At 39.4% G+C, this 15,329-nt stretch overlaps 2 protein-coding genes across 2 annotated transcripts; one reads left to right on the top strand and one right to left on the bottom strand.

Moving 5' to 3' along the window:
• The first annotated feature begins 1,081 nt into the window (after positions 1–1,081).
• LOC311356401 (proline-serine-threonine phosphatase-interacting protein 1-like) lies at positions 1,082–8,275 on the top strand. Its single transcript, XM_084476174.1, has 15 exons — positions 1,082–1,211; positions 1,633–1,733; positions 2,619–2,693; positions 3,447–3,481; positions 3,579–3,685; positions 3,825–3,887; positions 4,508–4,609; positions 5,008–5,053; positions 5,504–5,583; positions 6,086–6,184; positions 6,357–6,453; positions 6,784–6,880; positions 7,263–7,351; positions 7,468–7,568; positions 7,856–8,275. Exons 1-15 carry the CDS (start codon positions 1,179–1,181, stop codon positions 7,985–7,987), a joined length of 1,257 nt encoding a protein of 418 aa, XP_084332300.1. The 5' UTR covers positions 1,082–1,178; the 3' UTR covers positions 7,988–8,275.
• Positions 8,276–9,113: 838 nt separating this feature from the next.
• Positions 9,114–15,119, bottom strand: LOC311356369 (tetraspanin-3-like). Its single transcript, XM_084476135.1, has 7 exons — positions 14,989–15,119; positions 14,404–14,595; positions 13,898–13,972; positions 13,452–13,553; positions 13,081–13,233; positions 12,140–12,223; positions 9,114–10,480 (listed from the first exon to the last, which is right to left on the bottom strand). Exons 1-7 carry the CDS (start codon positions 15,049–15,051, stop codon positions 10,388–10,390), a joined length of 762 nt encoding a protein of 253 aa, XP_084332261.1. The 5' UTR covers positions 15,052–15,119; the 3' UTR covers positions 9,114–10,387.
• Between the last annotated feature and the right edge of the window lie 210 nt (positions 15,120–15,329).

The raw sequence follows: 15,329 nt of genomic DNA on the forward strand, positions 1-15,329 counted from the left end.
ACAAATCGCTGTATAGATAGAATATATTGATAAGCAATACATTGAGCGGTGTGGTGGAGAAGCTGTTTGATGTAATGGTATATGGAGAAGATAGGCCTACTATTGCACCATATTTAAATAAAGGAAGATAAAAAAAAAAGATTAGATTAAAACGCCAACTGGCATGTAACATATGTATATATATATATATATATATATATATATATATATATATATATATATAGATATAGATAGATAGATAGATAGATAGATAGATAGATAGATAGATATAGAAATATATATATATATATATATATATATATATATATATATATATATATATATATTTCTATATCTATCTATCTATCTATCTATCTATCTATCTATCTATATATATATATACATATGTTACATGCCAGTTGGCGTTTTAATCTAATCTTTTTTTTTTATCGATCTATATATATAGATATAGATATAGATCGATATAGATATAGTTCGATATATGGATTTTTATATCCTATCTCTATATATAGGCCTAGATATATAATATTTAAAATAAAATCAGACATTCTTTTATTGAAATTTAACAAGAAAGATGAACGTTGAAAAACTTTGACACATTGTGATTGTGACCCAAAACGTCGAAAAAAAACCCGACCTGCCACACCACAGGCCCCGGCTCGGCGCTGCAACTGGATGCTATTTGAAACGACGTGCACTTAAAATAATACTATTGTACTTTGTGTAGCCAATTTCCAATTTCTGCCACAAGGTGGCAGACAATAACAAAGGCGTACATGGCCATATAGAACTGCTCTATGTATCTCAACTTGTATTTCAGGGTTTTATACTGGAATGTCAAAACATAAACTAAAATATACATACATAGGCTACAAACACACAAAATAATTACACAGAGGCTACACACACACACACACACACACACACACACACACACACACACACACACACACACACACACACGCAAACACACATTCACATATGCTGTTTCTGGACAGTAACTTGATGTGTAATAGGTCCTTCCTCTTTGACACATAAAGAGGAAGGCGCACGTGCCGTCAGTAAGGTTTTGTGTCCTAACCCCTCCTCAGCCTGCCACCAGACTCTGGGCTTCTAGGTTAAGATCTGATCTTTCTGACGAACCTACCAAGACTAAACGTGTGGAGTTATCAAACAGGATGACACCATTGCTGTTTAAAGATGCTTTTTGGGTAAGCAGTTTTTTGTGGTTTTAGAAGTTTGAACTGAGTTTTGACTTTAATTTGACGTAAATATTTGCTTGGTTAAGATTGGATTTATGTCAAACAAAGTATCAAAGTCATAATACTGAATACGTAGCCTACACATTACTGTTATATTCAATAGTACTGTGTGTTAAAACTGTTGGATATTAAGCACAATATTATTTTTTTTAAATTTATTTTTCTAAAATTATTATTTTAGTTTTTTTGTAGGCCTACTTCTAAAGGCCATCTTACTTTTCTTCAAACCATGCAGTTTTGCAAGTTCTCCTTTTGTTATACATGAAAAAATATATCCAGCAGAGAGGGAAGAGTGACTCAGAAGTTGCATCAAAAAAGAAGTAATGAAACATCAGTGCTGGGTCACATCTCTTTCTGTTTCCTCTTCTAGGGGAGGGACTTTACCAGCCGAGAAGGCTACGACACGCTGATAGTCCGACTGAAAGATGGCAGACAGATGTGTAAAGATGTGCAGGGGCTCATTAAGATGAGGTACCGATAGAGGACCAATCCCGGGGTTCTTCAGGGATAAACTCAACTAACTTCTACTTCAATATTTTCCGATTCTGATGAATCTCATGAGTCCCTCTTTGAATTCCTGTAAATGATCAACAGATAACTCTATTTGTGATTGTATCGTCAATGTGTCGTATCATATGTGTCATATCGGATGTTTCACGTTTAAAGGACTGCACACATACCCAACTATGATGTAAAGGAAGTAATAAATACGCAATTATGATTATGAAATTATGAAATAATGAAGTCATATTGAGCAATAAGATAAACATCTAGCTGGGTTATTCTACATTAAATGAAAGACTACAGATGACTGAGGGGTCCCTAATTGTCGCCTAACTCCTCTGTGTTGCATTTAAAATGCACCCACTTAACCACAACACATCCACAGAAAGACTAGATTAGATTTCACCAGTTGTTTCTATCTCTCTCTCCCACACTTCTCTCCCTCTCTATCTATCCATATATATATATACTTTATCCCCACTTCTCTTTCACTTTTCTTTTCATGAGTCCCTCTTTGAATTCCTGTAAATGATCAGTGGATAAATCCATTTTGGAGTCATAGAAATTACTTTCCACCCCCCCCCCCCCCCCCCCTCTTTCTCTCTCTCTTTGCAACCTGCTCTCTGTATCTACTGTACCTGCCTATATCCCTCCCCGCTCTCTTTCTCCCTATATCCATCTCTCTCTCTCACTCTCTCCATTATCTCTCCATTTCCCTTGCTTTATACCCTACTACCTACCTACGTCCCTACCTTTCTACCTATCTCTGTATCCATCTGCCTATCTATCTTTCTACCTATCTCTGTATCAATTTATCTATCGATCCATCCGTCTACCTCTCCCTCCCCCCAGGGCCCTAGCGGAGGAGCAGTATGGGAAGGAGCTGGTGATGATAGCCCATAGGGCCAAGGGGCTTACGGAGATCGGGTATGACCCACTCAACGCAGACACTAACATATAGCGCTCGGCTAGCTCCCATCGCTATGCCTCTTAAACCTTAGCATTCTAGTTCATTAGGAAGCATGTGCAGGGTGATTCTTTATGTATTTGTGATTTATAATGCTTGTCCACAAGTACATTGATGGGAGTTTGTGTGTTGTTTGTCATAATATGCAGTGTGTGTGCGTGTGCGTGTGCGTGTGTGTGTGTGTGTGTGTGTGTGTGTGCGTGTGTGTGTGTGCACCCATGCATGCTTATCCACCTCCTCGACTTAAATGGTTCAGTTCCCCATCAGACACACTCAGGTTGAATACACACATGGAACATAAATAACTATAGCTGACTCTCAGAGAGGTCCTTTAATGATGAAGTGGGAGAAAAACACACTAGTATTTGCATTTTACACAAACACATTTTTTTCATTTTAGCGTATACACTCAGTTTGATTAATGTTCTAAATGTATAAAATGAATATACATTTATTCAAATTACAAATACATTACAAATACAATACGCTGAGGTGTCCCTCTGCAAGCTTCCGTAGATAGGAAACCTAAGGCACCATATACAGCAATCAGCTTGCCTTCTTTTGGATCTGTAACTTTATCTGTGTGTGTATGTTTGTGTGTGCGTATATCAATGAAACATAATAGTAATATTGAGATATAGATCATATTATATAGTCTGATTTGACATATGATTGCATAAGGTAGTGTATTAATTGGAGTCATATCTTCCCAGTACCCTGAGAGCGTCCTTTGATCAACTTAAAGCACGTAGGTTCATTCAACTTATTGAATTATGTTTTCAATAATGTATTTAATCTATATTTCCAAATGTGTTCACTGTTTGATTTGTATTATTCCTGTACAGATATTGAGAATATTGGGAATTTTCACATCCATCTGTCTAATGTTTTGGAAGAGGAGGTGAAAAGGATTGAATTATTCCATGACAAGCAGAAGGAACAGAGGAAAAAGGTATTGACTATGTTGTTATGTGTTCAGAGAGTTTTGTATACGCTAATGTTAATTAGTTGACCTCAAATGTAAACCAAAACCAGACAAAATAAGTTGTAGCCTATTAATAAGCACTATTTTTGTTTTGTTTGATACACAGTTTGAGTCAATCATGGAGAAGCTTATGAAGAGTAAGAGTTCTTGGTATAAGAAGACAATGGAGGTAAAGTTGACAAAACGGTTGAGTGGTTGATGGATCTACTCAGCTAGCGACCACAGGCACCGTTAATAGGGTTTAGACACTAACACATGTCACTCAAAGACACACACACACACACACACACACACACACACACACACACACACACACACACACACACACACACACACACACACACACAGTAACTGAAAACAGGAAGGAAATGGGGTCTTCAACCTTCTGAAACTTCTAGTCCACCGTGTTTTATATTTAGAAATCAACTACCACTTATGCACTCCATACAAAACATAATGTTAGCTGTTTTATGAGCCCTTCGTGGTATCTTTCTAGATAGACGTTTGTAAAGAAGAACCTTATATATTTGTTTACAATGATCAATCTATTCTACACAAACACTTCAATGTTCACATTATATATCACACATCCAAAATGTAAACTTGATAGATGATGTTCAGGTTGAAGATATCTGTGAATGTGCAATATCACAACTTCATAACATTAGTTACAGATGCAATTGTTTATTTTATGTTCAAGCATCTGAATGAGTACTCCATTGTTAAGTATAGTCCTAAGTACAGTCCATGGTGCTTATGTTGGTATACTATGGTTTCTCTCTGATCCAGTCCAAGAACCACAGCAAGCAGAGGTGCCAGGAGGCTACTGAGGCAGAGAATCTAGCTGGGAAAATCGCTGCAGCATCTTCTACCCCAAAGCTCATAGAGAAGGTAGATAATGGTGTTGGATACTACAGACTCTGTACTCTGTAAGTGCAAACAGAGAATTAGGTTTGAATGCAACATCTCTCATGATTCAATGATTTATCTTTAAGAACAAAAGAAATGTTCAGTTTAAGCCTGCAGAGCTATTCAAGTCTCTCTCTCGCTCTCTCTCTCTCTCTCTCTCTCTCTCTCTCTCTCTCTCTCTCTCTCTCTCTCTCTCTCTCTCTCTCTCTCTCTCTCTCTCTCTCTCTCTCTCTCTCTCTCTCTCTCAAAAACACAATTAATTCAACAATTTCCTTCCAAGCAAAGACCAACATGATGCCTATGGTTCCATAAATGAATTACAGAACATCTATTCTTTCAAAGTTTACTTTTTGTTTCTATCCCTTCTTGCATGTGTGAAGGCATATCAAAAGGTCCAGCACTGTAAACAAACTGCAGCAGAATCAGGTTTGGCTAATTATCTTTTCAAAATATTAACTGTTTAAATTCTGTTTAAAAAAATGTCCACCCTGACCTAACCTGACCCCATTTTCCGATCATTTCAAGGGACTAATCAAATTAGTGACAACAATTAGAGAAATTTCTCCAGCATTGAGTGAACTTTTCAGCCATAATCTGCGAAAACAGGCTGCTCAATAATCCCGTCTGTTTGTTAGCATAGGTCCCTTAGTGGCTTGAGTGTAGTTACAGTTGTAACTGTAGTCATAGTGGACCCAAAAACAACTTATACAGAGAAAATGTCCATGGATGTATTGGTGCTTTTGTACGCTTGAGCAACATTGAAACATTTATGATTTTCAATGTCAACAAATGTTGACTTATTAACCATATATTGACGATATGCATATGGTGATGATTGTATATAATCCACATTTAATACTTCCCTGTGTTTCCCAGAGAACCTTTACCTGGGCAACATTGTGCATTTGGAAGAAGTGCGCCAGGACTGGATAGCGACACATCGGAGTACCTGCGAGGTGGGTTAACTCAACCATGAAGAAGTTCAAGTAATTTATAGTCAGATGCAAAGAAAAAGACAAAGTCACGCTGTGCACCAAAATTCATCGGCCACTGCCCTTTTTGGGCATAATGTTCTCGAAAGATTGAATAAACACAAACGTATACCCTCTCACACAAACACACACACATAGAAACACACATACAAAACCAATACACACCAATAAAGTTAAAAGTGCTGTAGAAAAGATCAGACTTGTAAAGGGAAAACAGAGAAAACAGTGTAAAGGAGTACAATTTTGAAATCAAACAACCCAAAAAAGTCATGCCAAATCGTGGAAGGCATGCTCTGATTAGCACGATAAGTCATAAATTGAAATCGGAAAATTATACAGAGGCAGCTGTTGGCAACTTGAAACAACATTCTGATGGATGGCGATAGCCTTTCCAACAAGTTACACTCAAATGAAGCCACTCACAGAAAAAAAAGATTTTTAAAAAGTGTGTATGCGTGTGTGTCAGGTGTTCCAACAACTGGAGTCTGACCGCATCAGTTTCCTGAGATGTGTGCTATGGGACCACTGCAACCACTTCTCAATGCAGTGCGTCAAAGACGACGAGGTGAGATCGTCAAGCACTGATCCTCTCAGCTCTGCTGGACTCAGATCAGAACCCACTGAACTCAGAACTCTTTCACTAAACTCTGATCGGTGCTGTGTATAAACGATGGAGCTTTTAACGTTGTTTTTACATTTTGATTGTGTTTTAACATTTTGATTGTGTTCTCCGTCAGATTTACGAGGATGTGAGGAAGGGTCTTGAGAAGTGTGAAATCAGCACAGACAATAACTACTTCATCCAGATGAAGAGCACCAGCGCTAGCCCACCTGGTCAGACCCCCAAAACTCTATTCTAACAATGATGTATCTATGTCGAATTCAAGTCTAGTTTATATAAGTAGTCTTGTCTTCTATCTGTCTATATCAAGAATAAGTCTAAATCAAGTCAAAGTCTAATGTGTCTTTCTTTATCAGCTCTTAGTTTAGCTGATCTGCTTATTTCAAGTCTAGTTTGTCGCTCTAAACTAAATCTCAGTCTATTTGATATTTCTATATATTGAAAAAGTATTTATTTGAAATGACCCTAAAAAATAAACATCCCATTTGCCGAGCATGACTTAGTCTGCCATGTTACCCCCACGTGTGTTCCCCTGGGATCAGAACCTGTGATGTTTAGGAGCTATAGTGTTCTACGGGAGGCGTCCCAGGGCAGCCTCAGCAACCTCAGCTCTGTGGGGAGAGCAGCCGTCTCAGAGAGGTACCAAAACCATACACAGATACATACTTTATTAGTAGCATAGTTTAGTTATTTAGCGGAAGCTCTCGTCTAAGGTTAGAGGGCAGCTTGCATGATGACCCCTATGGAAGGGATTTCCCAACCCCATCCTATTCCACACACGCACACTCACTCACACACACACACAGCAAGGCATTTCCCTGTGGGTATGGGAAACCTGGGCTTACGGATAATGATTGTGAAATGGCCCAAATTAATTGTTTTATGAATGAATAGATCTTTATCTTCATGGTTATGCTCCCTCAGTCATCGTATTACCACATACCCACCAAATCCGAAACACTTTATATCTTTACATCTCTTATGACGCATATCCTTAATTAACCGTAAACTTTTCGCACAGGCTTTCCATAATACAAGGAATGGGCTCTAACACGTCACTCACTGACGAAACTCCTTATTCAGAGTCACCGAGGACCTCTAGTGGCAACTGTAGGTATCTCTTCTCCTTGAAATGCCTTCAATAGTTCAAATATTACAACGTACAGATTCTTCTTCAACGTCAAAGTGTCTCATTAAACACTTCACATGCATCTTTGCGTCCTCAGCACTCAACTATTCCAACACATCTGGATTCCAACAGACAAGTTCAAGAGCATCGGTTGCCTTGAACCACAGCTACACAGTGGATTACGAATTCATGGCACAGGTGAACTCATCTTATTTAAATGTGCATGTGTCACTCTTTTGTACTCTTTTGACCCGTTTTGTTTTACAAGTATTAAAGGGCCCTCATTTTAACCATTAGGTGTGAGGCATCTGGGTTGTCCATTTTTTTTAATGGCTGATCCACCTCCCACCGGGTGGTTAAAAACTAGGCCCCTTTAAAACCTTTACTCTCAGATCCATTTGGGTTTTGAAAGCATAGTGTAACATAGATGTTTGCTCAGATGGTGAGTTACATCTTGTATTATAACGGTGTTGTTTGCCTTCCAGAACACAGATGAGCTGACGCTGGCGAGGGGGGAGGTGGTGCAGCTGATGGAGCAGGGCGAGGACGGATGGTGGATGGTGGAAAGGGATGGGGAGGTCGGACTGGTCCCTGGAAACTACCTGACTCAGATCTGAACTCTGTCCCTCTCACATATACAAGCATAGACATGCTCGCTTGCTCTTTCCCTCTGACACATTTCTGTGTGTGTGTGTGTGTGTGTGTGTGTGTGTGTGTGTGTGTCACAGCAATCATGGTTAATATACATTTGGGGGACATACAGTAGGTCCCTGGAGACATAGGACCCTGGGAACATGGGAATGACCCCATCCGGAGCGGTTTTATGTTAGCTTACATTATAAACTTCAATGTCCTGCAGTCAAAACTGTCACTTGGCTATTTGCAAAACAAATAAACCTACTGTAAAGAAACTTGCATCACTTTTGTTGTCATGAAATTGTAATTTCAGAAAAACAATGGACTACTTTTGGTGCAGTGCTATAGACAGTTTGTGTCTAAGTTTAGGATTAGCTCATCTCAGCTGGTTAAACTATGTTACGTTACCTCACACTAACAAATGGATCTAAGACCAGGATCAAAATGTGTCAAAATGTTGGTTTTACACTATAATATTAACAAGGGGGAAAATCCCCCGCATCGCCTACATTGGTTGATGGGAACAATGTTTTATTACAACTCTAATTTCAAGACAGCCAGGTATTAATTCAGGCAGTGATATTTAATGAATGTATGTGTATAGCAGCAAATATGGTGTTCCATCCATAAATGCAGCAGAAAAAGAAAAATGGCCTCTGATTCGTCAACCCTTGCCATGGTCTTCCTTCCAGATTATATATTTTCAAAAAGCATGTAGATTGACAGGTTAATGAGCTAGTCAAATGCCAACACCATGGACTCTATAGATAAGACTAGTCTAAGAAACAGCCTTGCTTTGTAATGCTCTCCTGCTTGAACGATTGACTTCTCCTTTTCGATTAAGTATGTTTTTTACTTTTCGCTTAGTACCGTATTCCTTTTTAGCTGAGAAGCCAAACCACTGCTTTTTGTGTTTATGTTTGTATGTATGTTTTATATGTTTGTATGACTCAACAGAACTATGCAACTTTCTCAACTGAATAGTAGGCCTATCGGTTTTATACCATTTCATTGTACTGAAAATTAACATGCCTTTCTAACCCTTTAGGTTTTGTATTTGTGTGAATTTAGGATCTCATGTTTGAGACAGAAACACTTGCAACCAGGTGAAATGTAGGAGTTTATTTAAATCAGTCTTCCACCCTCCCTTCCCAAGCAACACCATCATCTTGTTTTACCTTCTATACAAGCTGAATATCTAGAAATAGAAGAAAACCATACAATACAAAAACAAACTCAAATACCAAACCTAACGACAAGGAACTGCATGAAGGGAGAGTTTTGTGATATACTTCCTAATAAGGTAACACTGTAGAGTGCTTCAACTTGTAGCAACATGTAGATGCTAAAGTGGGCTGAATGACTCACTTTTCATTTGTTGGTTCATTATTCATTTGTAGGCAAAAAATATGAAATCTCAACAAAGAAAATTACAAAAAGGACAGCACTTTGATAATAAACAAAACCACAACATATTTAAATAATCCAAGGATTAAACGTTTCTCAGGATGAAGGCCACTCCGCCAACATTAGTCAGGAGTTTCCATCTCCAAAATGAAAGATCGATCGTAGCACCAACAGCTCTACAAGAGCTGGAGGGCCCACTAGATACCAACGCGGATGCCAGGCTACTTTGTTCACAGACAAAACTAAAGGAAAAGATTTTAGTTTTACAAGAATCTCTACTCAGAGCCTGGGGTTAATAGTTGTTCTCAGTTCCTTGGAAATTCAAAAGCTTGCATGTTTCAAAACCTCACTATACACGTCCAGTCACCGCCTTAGTGCAAACCTACAAGTTTATTTAATACATTCGGCCCAATGAGCTTAGCAGACACAAAAAACCTGCTCCTCGACCCCCCGACTTCACATGAAGCATCAAAAAGGTCAACAACCAGAAAAATTAACACACAATTCTCATCATCGGTAATATCAATATGCCAAGTACAACTTTTACCTTTTTTGTCCTTCAGCGTGTCAGTGTTTTCTCTTTTTAAAACCAATTAAAGTAACATTAACTTACAAAGCATGTCAATAAATATTGTATTGGTCCCCTCCCTCCCTCCCTCCACACCCCATCTCTCCCTCCCTCTCCCCATTCCCTCCCCTACCACGGTTTGCTTCTGCAGGATAATGGAAAATTGTACAACATGTGCTTGAGCTTCTACCCGACTACAGCAGAAATCAAACTGTGTGTACATGTTTGGTGTAATGTGTGTGTTTGTTTTGAAGGGGGGGGGGGGGGGGGGGCGTGTCCAATGGAGTGGGTCCCAGTCAATGTAGTGTTGGTTGGTTGGCGTGCTGACTGTTGTAACATTAGTGTTGGCGGTGCTGTGGGGGTGGGAGGGGGGGGGGGGGGGGCGGGGGGGTTGGCGCGCTCCTGTTCATGCGTAGCTGTTGGTGGTGACCAGCAGCTCGTAGGCCGGGTCGTGACTCCGCCGACAGAGCACCACGCAGGCACACAGCATGCCCAGCATCTGCATGGGGTAAAGGATGGGGTGGGGACGTTAGTGTGACCAGAATAGCATGACCACAAGAAACGGGTGGGGGGGGGGGGGGGGTTTCGGTGAATCAGATTCTTCCCCTGGCCGATTTTATATTCATGAGATCTTTAGGTTGACTTGATACGTATGAATGTGAATGGGTGTCAGTTCTTGGTGTGAACATTTTATGCCCTTTCATGAAGAAGAAAATAAGCTAGTTTGGGTCCACAGTAGGGCTGATCCTGAACATTTGTTCGCTTGGTAGGAATTTGAATGTCAAAATATGTTTTTTTTTTAAGTCTATGCATACAGTGGAGGACTGCGGGAGGAAGGCTATAAGTTAGATTTTGTCAGAACATCCCAATAGCACTAGTCCTGCTGTGAAATTTAGTAAAACTTTGCACAATGATTAAACCACATATTTGCTTTGTGATTATTGATAATTTCATACTTTGGAAACTGTGTGTGTTCAGAAACTTTTAGGCTGCATTGAAGTTCTGGCTTAAGTGAATCCGAAAGCCACTGACGTGATAGCATGTTGCTATTTTGCGTTATTAAAATAACATTTGTTTTACCCATTGAACCACTTCAGAAAACAATCAGTTGATAAAAACTTGATTCTGCAGTGGTCTCTGCCTGCTTTGTGTACAGGTAGATAAAGATGCTCACTGTGAATGGACTTTATTTCTCTTTTTCTCGTCACAGAATATTCAGATGTTCGTTTGGAAACCTAACGAATACCCGAAGCGTGAAATGTTGTATTCAGGAGCCAGCCCTAGTCCGCAGACTAACCAAAAGGAAAATATTTTAGTTCTAATTTCTACCGTGTCTACAGAACTTTACATTTCATGCCATTTTGGTGAATTTAGTCCCAACAAGCTGATTATGCTTTCTTTTCAAAGATTAGATTTGCAATTAAAATTTTAATTAACACAGTTGAATTAAACAGTGACTCAAAGTGCCAAGTGGTTACATGAGATATGGCAAGCGTGCAGCAGCAAGCGTGAAGCAGCATGATCTTATCACATCTAATTAAGTCTGCGCTGGGAAAAAGAGGCTCCTTGTTGATGTCATGAGTCTGTGTCACTACTGCCACAGTGGGACTCCTCAGAGACTATGGTGTGCTGAGAGCACAACTTCTCTGATGTAGTCACAACATCACATGTGATAAATGCTAGCTAACCCCTTCTGGTTTAACATCAAGTGTCTCATCAACACTTTGAAAAAAAATAATAATAAGGTGCTGATTGTTGACAAAAAATGTGTTAAATGCATATATTGACATTTTTGGATCTACGATATTGCCAGCAGGACAGATATAGAAAGATAAGGGAAGATAATAAAAAATAAATCAGAAGAAGTGGCCAGAGGTAATCAATGCACTAGTTATGGATAAAGATTCTGTTTTTATAAAAATGCAGGTATGCATTTAATCAAAACTTGGAAGTTATTTAAAACAGTAAGTATAAAAATAATGAGTACAATATAACAAAAAACGATTCCACATTTCTATCTCACCTGTATGGGTGATGAGATAGTGTATAGTGTAATGTTATCTCACCTATATAGATGTAGTGTTATTTATAGATTTATAACAAATGTTATCTCTCCTGTATAGATGTAGTGTTTTGTATAGTACAATTTGTATCTCACCTGTATAGATGCAAACATCAAGGCGGTCCAGATGACATACATCATGATCTCCTTTAACTTCTTCACAACCAGAGCCTCACAGCCCTAGAAGTTAGACATGTTAAGAAATTAAATACAGAAAATGTCCTTAAGAATGCAAGTATTTTTTGTTTGGAAACAAGGCACATAAATAAAACAATCCTTGTTTGTGCACACATGCCTTTCCTCATCTTGTTACACAATGCAGATTTGGAATTAGCACTGTGTCATTAATAATAACACAAAATGTTCTTGCATCTTAGAACATGTTTGAAGAACATGTTTTGGCCTCTTACAAAGCCATTGCCATCCACGCAGCATTCCTACATGATATTGTAGTAATGCGTTAGCACTTTAGAAATGAATACCAATCAGTTGATAAAAACTAACCATAACGCATTTGAGGTGTAGATAGATACAATTATAATTAGTGCGTCAAACAATTAAAATACTTAATCGCGATTAATGTCATGGTTAACACTAACATTTTTATCTATTCTAAATGCCCCTTGATTTATTTTTGTCCCATTATTTTTTCTCATTTTAATGCTCTTATGAACATGGAAAAGTGGATCGGCTTGCTTTGTGCAACTGTTTTTTTATTGAAAACAACATTGGCATATACTGTAGTGTTTAATTTCACACTAACATTCTCACTTGGAGCAGACATTCACACTTGGATCCAATAATCTCCCACAAAATGGAACACTGTCCATCAATAAAAGGGTGAAGAAAAAAAAAAGACGTTAATTGCCGCCGTTAAAATGGGTTTGCGTTAACGCCGTTCATAATGTGTTTAACTGACAGCACTAGCTAATACACAACATTAATAATATAACATCACCGTGTACTGTATGCAGTGTTCAATGGACCCTGTAAGCAACAAGCCACCACCAGTATCTCTCAAGCGCCCGGTACTGTACCTCCTGGTAGAGGTCCCCGGGCCGGGTCAGGGTCCCGGTGCAGTTGGTGATGCTGGGCTGACAGCAGCTCAGTGGGACGCTGTTGGCCTTGCTCTGCTGGAACCATGTGGTGTTCCTCCAGTCAGAGTAGTTGTGAATCCCACAGCAGTGAAGCTAGGGGGGTAGAATACAGAACACACACACACACACACACACACACACACACACACACACACACACACACACACACACACACACACACACACACACACACACACACACACACACACACACACACACACACACACACACACACACCATAGGTCATCGAACAGGTCACATGGACTCGAGAGCGTAAACGTAGACTCAAGAATGCTGGCTCTGTTCCTCACCTGCCTTTGCACATAGTCAATAGCACGGCTAGGTGCGTCCGTGTTGGTGCCGTTGTATTCGTTGTAAACTTTCTGGATGGAGTGGTTCACCTGATCTTCCACCTGAAACCTCGACATGTTAGAGGATACACTCTACATAGACATTATCTGACAGAGCCATGCACTCAGGGTATTAGATATTGAAACTAGTATGTTGCCACGCTTCCAGCATTAAGTAACTAGTTGAAGGAAATTAGTTCGACCCATTTAAATTAATAGAGAGAAATGACTATAAAGCACTATTAACTCTCCTTTTGATGGACACAAACACATTATATAGATAGTGGATATTTGTCTTTACATTTATTGTAAATTTAAATTAATATCTTCATGATAAAAACAGGAAAAATGATTTGGCTGCTACCCTAAGTCAAAGGCATACAGGGCGGAATGACAGGGAGGCCTACCTTGGCTCTGTATATGTATCCAAGCACCACCACCACACACTCTGTTACGAACACCAGCAGGAGAATAACAGCAAACTGTAGAAAGGGATACAGTGAGACTTTGCACAGGTAGCCTACCAACTTTTGGCCACCAAACAAAAAAAAATAATAATTATTATGTTGTTTATTATTTAAATGAACAAATTTACACAACATAACATATGCAATTCAAAATCTATTCAAGAGTGAAATATACCTATTCAACAAAAACATAAAACCTATAAGTGACAAGCTGGCAACACTCTGCTACACAACGTCACCAGTGAAACTTCCTGGGTATCAGAGTTAAAGCCCTCCTCTGTATTTGAAAGAAACCAGGAGGCACAGTGCAGCTATGGGTAGAGCAGCAGCACTGGCCCACATAGGATTTAATAACGCTGCAGCCAGGATTACGCCACATTTTGATCCGTACTAGATGAGATTAATCTATGAATAATAATAATAATAATAATAATAATAATACGTACAGTGGCCAGACCACAGGAGCTCTCTCGTATTGTGGCGCAGCAGCCGATCAGCCCAATGACGAAGAGCAGCGTCCCCACGACTATGATGATGACTGCGGGAATCAGGGTGTACACATCCTCGAAGAAGTGGTCGTAGTCGTCGTATGTGATGAACACATAAGCGCCAATGTAGCACAGTATTCCTGCAGCCGCCTATGAGACAACAGGACAGATGATCTTACTTGAGTTGAGTGTGTACGGTGGTGTTTTACCTTGCAATATTTTGTATGCATGCAACATTATATCCTGGTAATGTACTTGCCACCTGAAACAAGAGTTTGCGGTAAACACAAGGACTACACTTCAGGAGGACAGCAGGGCACAGTAAAGGTTTTATTTTATATAATAATAGTTGGGTTTAACAATCGCGGTTGATCTGAAATAAGAATAACATACAAAACACTAAGAGTGTGAGCAACTAAATGACCAACACAACGCAGAGTATCTGCATGGCGCAGTTTGCTGGCCTGCTGCTCCTTCGGAGCCTCATTGGGATGCAATTCGACTCTGCATTGCTACAACATACGTTAGTTTTATTTTTCTTACCCAAAATATCAGGTTAAGAAACACCAAGACGGTTTTGGACGACGTAATCCCACACTGCCCCATTGTTGGCGTTTGGGGCAAAAAAAAAATACACAATATAAAACACTGCGTTGCACCTGCTTCTTCCCTAATGATGATAATAAAATGGCTCCACTGGCCCTTCCCTCTTTGCACGGACTCGTCTCGGGTTGGCCAATCAGACGCCAGACAAGTGCCACATGGCACAATGAGGTCATGTTTAAAGCAATACGGGCCTGACGTCAACACATAGATGGAATCCATCCATCTATTTGATCCGAATGAACAAATGAACCCATACCGTCTCTCTCTCTCTCTCTCTC

The sequence above is a fragment of the Micromesistius poutassou genome, assembly GCF_964030765.1.
Source record: "Micromesistius poutassou genome assembly, chromosome: 12".
In the NCBI taxonomy this organism is placed as follows: Eukaryota; Metazoa; Chordata; class Actinopteri; order Gadiformes; family Gadidae; genus Micromesistius; species Micromesistius poutassou.